The 8,019-nt window shown below is 37.6% G+C and overlaps 1 protein-coding gene across 5 annotated transcripts in view; it reads right to left on the bottom strand.

The window, feature by feature from the left end:
* The window catches only part of PHF6 (PHD finger protein 6), a 42,301-nt gene that overhangs the window by 8,708 nt on the left and 25,574 nt on the right, over positions 1 to 8,019 (bottom strand). For 3 of the 5 annotated variants that reach the window (XM_077760820.1, XM_077760821.1, XM_077760823.1), the window contains 4 exons: positions 6,129 to 6,298; positions 5,810 to 5,953; positions 4,360 to 4,464; positions 1,698 to 1,831 (listed from right to left, as the gene is read on the bottom strand). In XM_077760820.1, coding sequence (XP_077616946.1) covers positions 1,698 to 1,831; positions 4,360 to 4,464; positions 5,810 to 5,953; positions 6,129 to 6,298 — 553 coding nt within the window. Of the gene's footprint in view, positions 1 to 1,697; positions 1,832 to 3,887; positions 4,465 to 5,809; positions 5,954 to 6,128; positions 6,299 to 8,019 lie in introns of those variants that run through there. The other 2 variants (XM_077760822.1, XM_077760824.1) reach the window with 2 other exon arrangements.

The raw sequence follows: 8,019 nt of genomic DNA, 5'->3' as shown, positions 1-8,019 counted from the left end.
ATTACTGAAAAGCGCTGAAAAGCAGCACTGGTGATAGTGCCCGTGTCTTGTGCCTGCATCTGAACGAAAGGGTACTGGCACAGCGGTTCTCAATTATGGACGAACATGAGAATGAGCTGGGGCGGGGGGAGGGGTCACCAGAAACATGGCTTGGGCTTCTACCTAGTGAATTTAAAATCTCTGATGGTGGAGCCAGGCATGAACATTTTTACATTTTTAAAGAGGGCCTTCTCCATCCTCGGGTGGGTCTGAGGCTCAGCCCTGATTAAGAACCATGGTCCCTTTACTTTAATAAAGCTCTTTGCTGCTGTTTTCTCATAAATGCTCCGTTAGGACTCCTCATTGCCCAAGGGCACTCTTGGTTCCTTACTTTAAAATTCAGAAGTGGATGTTGAATGTCATCTAATGCCTTTTCACCATCCACCAGAAAGGCGATAGGATCTTTCTTTATTAGTTATAATGGTTCACGCTAATATATTTCCTAATTTTGAACAGTCTTTACATTGTTAGAATACAGCTCTGGACTTGACTTTCTAACATTTTATTTAGGAATTTGGTATATTATTTATAAAAGCAAGATTTGGTCTATAGCTTTCTTGTTTTTGTTTTACATGCTCTCTTTGTCAGGTTTGGTGTCACAAGTAATGTAAGTTTCATAGAATGAATGAAGTTTTCCTTCTTTTGCCATGTGCTGGACGTCTTTAAATATTAGAATTCCTGTTCCTTAAAGGCTTGACAGAACTCACTTGAAAAACATCTCCTGCCCTCCTTCTTAAACCAAGTTTGGCAAGTTTTATAATAGAGCATCAGCACCTCATCCAATCGCCCAAATATGTGGTGACTGCTTATATAAATTGCTTTGTACACAAAATAGTAGAGTGTTCAGTCACCGGCTTATCGCATCCTGGGAATGGTAGGAAGTGTTTACAACTCGCAAAGGCAGGTCCAAAATCCACGGACCCCCACCAACTTATTCTCCATTCAGTTAAACGAAGGGAACCATTATAGATGTACATGGACACGGAAGACCCACAAAACAGAGGACAGAAATCCCAAATCTCCAAACCTTTGTGTTATCATCATTCCCTGAGCAGCCTCCTGACTCACCTTCCCGTCTGCACCCTTGCTTCGGTTCCATCTCAGGGTCTTGCACACGCTGTTCCTTCTGGCTAGAACACTGTCCCAACACCCACATTGATCTACGCCCTTCCTATCTCAGCTCAAGTTCCATTTCCTTAAGGAAATTCCTAAACACTCTCCTCCTACAGGCGAGGTCAGCTCCTCCTTGTTATACATTCTCGTAGTGCTTTGTAATGTATCCTTTCTAGCACTTAATGTAGTTTGCAATTATACATTTATTTATGTGGCCATTTAGTTGATGTGTCTCTCCCACTAGACTATAAGCTTCACGAGGACATAGTCTGTATGAGTATTGATCACTACTGTATGCCCAGCTCCTAGCACAATACCTGGCACTTAGTAAGCATAATACACACTGGCTGAATGAATGCTAATCCGGGGATGTATAGTCAGAGGAAAATGCCAGTCATAGTACTTGTTTCATTATATAGAGTCCTAAGTATTCTACACTTGGCTAAATACCATCTAGGAATAGTGACCGAGTGACTAATGTCGTCTATTTAAGGGTAGTTACTTACTGACAAGTTAAAGAAAATGGACAATTGTTGTTCTCTTACTTGTAAATTCCTCGTGACATATTTTCAATGTATTTGGCTTTGTCTTGTACTCCACAGTGGTAATGGTAAGTCTTAACACAGGCTTTTATTTCACATCCAATAGTAGCACCGGGCTGACTGCAAAGTGTACATTTCTGTTTAAGGGAAGAAAAAGAATAATCATAAGCAGTATTTCAAAGTTTTTGCAACCTTATTTATTCTATTTTAGCCATATTTCAGCCAAACATTCCAGTTTACAAAGAAAACAGCCAGTTTTCTATGGAAAAAGAATACACCAAACTTACTGTTTAGCATATACAGTAAATCATGCTGCAATTTAAACCACACTTTCTGATATTAAGTCACTTCCTGATGTTCCCATTATTTACCTATACTAACCTTCCAAGATCTGACATCTAAACATTGACAAGATATTCCTGAATACTGCCAAACACACAAAAAAAATGATATTCTAGATCTTAGTGGCTGGCTTCTCCTCCTCCGTGGGACTAGGTCCTTTGCTATTATTACTAAAGAATGAGAAGACAGGAAAGCAATTCCCCATGGAGGGATTGCTACCAAGTAGGTAAAAGGGCAGAAGGAGTCTAATGGGGCTGAAATCTTTTCAAGACATCACAAATTGGCCTAGATCTGCCTTGCCTCAAGAATGTCCTGAGATTAAAAGGGTGGTTGTTGACAAAAGAGGTTCATAGTCAAGTAAGTTGGAGGAATGCAACAGATTGCTTGATTGCAGAACTTCTCACAGCCTTTCTGCAAGAAGGAGGGTGTAGGAAATAGTTCCCAAATTACTGAACTCCAGATGCCCTTTTATTTTTGGAGGGGTCGGGGAGCATCTCGATGGCCTAATTTCCTTTGGAGCGTACCCAGGAAAAGGCTAGGTTAGTGTGTACACTAACATTCCACCATGTAGAGGTAAATAAGTTGACCGGGAGAACAGACCTGTTATCCTGGTCACCTATTTATAGCTGTACGACACAACAACACCGCGTGGTGTGACACGTTGGAGAGAAGTTCCCCTTACATATGTTTGTAGTACTGTACGTGCTGATTTTGAGTTTCGGCTTTAAAAGAGTAATCAAAGTATGAATAGACTGAACTGGATTTAGATGGAATAGCTCATATCAACAATCTTCCGCCTTCAAAGCTGCAGTTGCACAAAGGGTCATTTCTAACAGATAAAGCTCAGCAAAGCCTGGAACCACTGGATGAAAAGCCAAAGGGGGACGCACAACAGAGGGGCAGGGGTTACACTCGCCACCCAAATGCAAGGACCAGACATTATGACCAGTCTGATGTGATAAAATAAGGATGACACAGTCCCACCTGTGAAGTATTCTTACCCCCCAAAATCTTGACACCGAATCTAATCAAACCTTTACATCTAACTTCCACTTTAAAAGACAATTTGGCGGATAGAGGGAAAAGTTAAATGGCATCACGACTAAGCAAACAGACAAATAAGACATATGGGTATTCTACAGGACAGTCAGCCCATTTTCTTCAACAGGCCAATGGCGTGCAACAACACAGAAACAGAAACCACAGAGACACGGGCGGGGAAGCACCCTATATTACGTAAAGGATACAGAACGACCAAATGCAATGTGTGGTCGTCCTTTGGATTCTGAGTCACACAAATCAACGTTAAAAAGATAGTTTTGAGACAACTGGGGAAATACAAATATGAACTGGGTATTAAATGACACCGAGGACTCATTGTTAATTTAGAAGGTGTAATGACACTGTGGTGAGGTAAGAGAATGTCCGACTTTTAAGAGATACATACTGAAATATGTAGAGGTGAAATGATATGAAGTCTCATCTCTGCTTTAAAACACTTCAAGCAACAAGAATAAAAGGCATAGATGAAACGAGTGCCGCAAATTCTTGATAACTGATGAGTCAAGGTGATGGACAGACGTGTGTTACTAGTCTAATTTTGACAGTTTGAAAATTTTCACAATTAAACAATGTTCTCAATTAAAGTCCTCTCTAGAGACAATTGCTGTCTTAAAGAAAAGATTTGCATTCCATTGACATTTTGCAATATTCATCAATTGTAAAGGAGTAAGTGATCAATAAAGATGCCAATATTTCTTAAAGCTATTTATTAGTGATTCAGTATGTTTAAAAACAGGAGACTTACGCACATTTTATCAAGAAAACTTTAAAGCTATGATAAACATTTTAAGAGACATAACTGTTTGCTTTTGTGAAATTTAACTAAACAGAAGGCTCTGAAAAAAATCTTTTCCTTTTATTAAAAAAATAAATAAATAACAACATGGGCAAATTCCCAATGCTTTAGTAGGGTTATGGAGTTGTTCTTTAAGCAAACTTAAATAATATAACATTTTAAACTTAATTAGGTGTGTCACATTCACATCTTCATTTATTTTATTAAAAGACCCTCAGATACCTTGAAATATAAATCTCAGCGTTAATTCTCTGAAGTAATGAAGGTACATAGAAAGAGGAGTAAGTTTCAGTAACATCAGCATCCTTTATTATATTACAAATAAGTCAAATAGATACTTGCTTTAACATATGTACTACTTTATATTAAATTTTTTGATGACTGGATAAATTTGAGATGTGTTCTAAGTTTAAAGGAGAAAGTCAGAAGAGTAACGTTGCATAGCATAAACATAAAACCACAGACCATTCTTTTTCCTCGCTTAATCTCCTGAAGTACAGTTTTAATATCAAAATCTCCAAATTCTGCTCTTGATGTTGTTGTGAGCTGCACTGTGCCAGAAGAAAATAACTAGAAAAGAAAAATGCAGGAACATTTAACATTCAGAATCCTCATGAGAAAGAAATTAAACAACGTAATAGCAAATGTGTTATGTTACTTCAATATCCTGAGAAAGAAGACTTTTCCTTAACAATCAAGTACCGACTCAAATATTTTTAATACATTCATGTCTGATTAAAATATAACCCAAAATAAGGACAATGAAATAAAACTAATGCTGCCAGTGTGAAGCCAAGATTAAATATTTCATTCAACAATGCAGATTTCAACAATGTTACCCTGTCATCTCAATTGTTTTACATTTCCACAAAGGTTTTTGGTTTTGTTTTTTTAGGTAGGCTTCAGGCCCAGCATGAAGACTAACGGAGGGCTTGAGCTCACAACCCTGAGATCAAGACCTGAGCTGAGATCAAGAGTCGGATGTTTAACCAACTGAGCCACCCAGTGCCTCTAGTTTCCACAAAGTTTTAAAAAATAGTTTAAACTGGCAAATTTCAACCACAGGTGTAGATCAAAAATACCTGGGGAATTTTTGTAACTAGACATGTCTGGGATATAGTGCAGGGCTGCATATTTCGGAAAAAGCTCCCAAGGTAAATCTGATACACATATCTAGTCAAGAACCTCTGATGTAAATAACCTTATTTTTTAAATGTTTCTTTTAATTTTTTATTTTGAGAAAGAGAGAGAGGGAGAGTGAGCAAGCAAGCAGGGGAAGAGCAGAGAGAGAGAGGGAGAGAATCCCAAGCAGGCTCCACACTGTCAGTGCAGAGCCCGACGTGGGGCTTAAACTCACGAACTTCGAGATCATGACCTGAGCTGAAATCAAGAGTCGGACGCTTAACCAACTGAGCCACCCAGGCATCCCAAAAATATAATTTTTAAACGCTAATCATAAATGGGATGAATAATTCAATATAATCAAACCCAAAAATGTTTATATATACTATATGTCAGACTTCGATCTAAGGATGCAAAGAGATAGTTCTTCTCTTCAAAGAATTAAGAGTCTACTAAGGGAAAAAGGCTCACAAATGAGTAACTGCAATACAATGTGTGAAGGACAAGAACACAGATATTTACAAGGTTGTAGCGGACGCTGAACACCTCTTTCACGACAGCTTTATAAAGCTGAAATTTGTACAGTTATAAAATAGTTAACAATCAATTGTCTAGAAGATGGTAAGGCTCTATTTTTTAAACCCTAAAGTTAATGAAGACTTGGGACTACAGGATATACTATTCATAATTCAAAACCACTGACGCTGGAGAGAAAAGTACCATATTTGGTTACTAGCTAAATGCCTTTCAAAAAAACTTGGGTTTAAAAGCACATAAAAAGAACCATGCTTACCATGCACTTATAATGTGCAGCTGCCTTCTTGGCATTAAATATATGCAGTTTTCCTCTGGCTTCATTTTCTTCCTCCCCTACATGACAAAATCCACATTTAGGCCTGGTGTCACTAGGGCTGCTTCTATGTGGAGATCTATCTCTCTGCAAATGTAAAAGGAAAAAAAAAACACTTAAAAAAAAAAGATCCATCAAAATATGCTATCAGTACCCTCAAGCTTAGTTAACATTTCATATGATGAGCTTTTACCTATAAACACAGTTTAAATGAAATATTCATGGTGCAACAGAAGTAAAAATCTCACATTTTCCTACTTACGTAGGAACTACTTTCCATTTCATCTGTTCCATGAGAGGATGTAGACCTGGTATCTTCCGACAGCCCTTTAAAATTGGTTTTGCGTGGCCTTCCTTTGCGACTTTTCTTTTTACTTTTAGGTGATGAGGGCTCCAGTTCATGTTCATTAAAACTTTCTTCTAAATCAGCTGCTTAAAAATGAACAAAAGCTTTACATGGACCAATCTTAAAATGGGCATCAGTTCATGGGTCCTTAGAATACACATTTCTCTTTAGAATGAAATCCCCTCCAGAAATGAGGAGACATGGTGTGTGGAATGCTCAATATAGGAACCTTAATGCTTCACAGAAATGCAACCAAAATCAAATACAAAAAAACAGTCTTAGGGACACCTGGGTGGCTCAGTCGGTTAAGCATCCGACTCTTGGTTTTAGCCTACATCATGATCTCACGGTTCCTGAGTTCAAGCCCCACCTCAGGCTTCACATTAACAGTGCAAAGCCTGCTTGGGATTCTCAGTCTCCTCCTTTCTCTGCCCCTCCTCTGCTTGCTCTCTCTCTCTCTCTCAAAAAATAAACTGGGGCGCCTGGGTGGCTCAGCTGGTTAAGCATCCGACTTCGGCTCAGGTCATGATCTCACGGTTCGAGGGTTCGAGCCCNCCTTGTAACAGTAATGATTTCTTTTGAATTTATAATTCTATAAAAATGAGTTTTGTGATCTTGACGGTGCAAACAACTCAGTCAAAATTTTGAAACTCTAGTAAGTCAATTTTACCTCTTGTATTACTGTTTTTACCGTAGGTTTCAAAGAGTTTTACCAAATATTGTGGGTGAAATTAGAACACTTACCTAGAAAATGATCTTATTATGACTTGGAAAACTACACGAAAATAAAGTAGGTGGATCTTTGCTGTTTAGTACAGCAGCCGCGAGCATCAAACAGGTGGCTTTTACAAGTTTAGTTGCTTATAATGAAATACAATTAAACCTTCAGTTTCTTATTCATAATGGCCACATTTCAAGTGCTTATTAGCCGCAGGTAGCGAGCTGCATCTCTACCGGACATCACAGATACAGAACATTTCCACCATCACAGAAAGGTTCTATTGGGCAGAACTTTTCTAGGATAGCTACTACCATGAAAATCAAATGATCATATTCCACAAGGAAGTCATCTATAAATGAATGGGTCAATTACTTAAATCTTAAGTAAACAAATNAACTACATTTTCTAGCAATTTGAAAAGAATTTCTATGATTAATGGAAGGGCGTGTTTCATTCCGTTTTTCACTACAAACGTTTTCTTTATTGAGGGCCTACTGTACATAAGACAAAGTATTTGGTGTAAAAAGGTATAAAAACCGAATGTTCACTTCTGTAAGGGTCAGACTAAAGACAGTTTTAGGCACAGTTCTAATGCCTTGTTTTTTTCTTTTAACATTAAAATTTCAATTTTAGGGACTAATTTCTCAATGATAAAGCATATCAACTTCTATTTGTAGATGTTATTATTTTCCCCCAATAAACACATAAAAATTTCTTACTGTTTTAGAAATAAAAGCATAATCATTATGACAAGAAAATGGTAATTCAATTAGTATACTTGAATATATAAACTCAAGGAACTGAAGGCATTAGATTTTTTTGCAAAAAAGGTTCATAAAAATTTATATCAGTGCAACTTCACATAAGTTTCACATAACTACAGTAGGATCTGAGGGAGGAAAAAAAGGGAAAAGGGAAACGTTTTATAGGCAACAAGGTAAATTCGTGTTGAACAAGTCCCTGTGAAGGCCAAGAAGTCAAAAGTATCTTCTGATCTTAATATTATAGCAAATTTCGTATCACATCACCTACTTTAAACCTTGAAACTGACAATTTTTAAGATACAGAATTTCAGTAAAGCTGAGA

This window comes from Crocuta crocuta, unplaced genomic scaffold, assembly GCF_008692635.1.
Source record: "Crocuta crocuta isolate KB4526 unplaced genomic scaffold, BGI_CrCroc_1.0 scaffold475, whole genome shotgun sequence".
Taxonomy (NCBI): Eukaryota; Metazoa; Chordata; class Mammalia; order Carnivora; family Hyaenidae; genus Crocuta; species Crocuta crocuta.
Note: the sequence above shows the minus strand (reverse complement) of the source record. Positions and strands in the feature narration are given on the sequence as shown.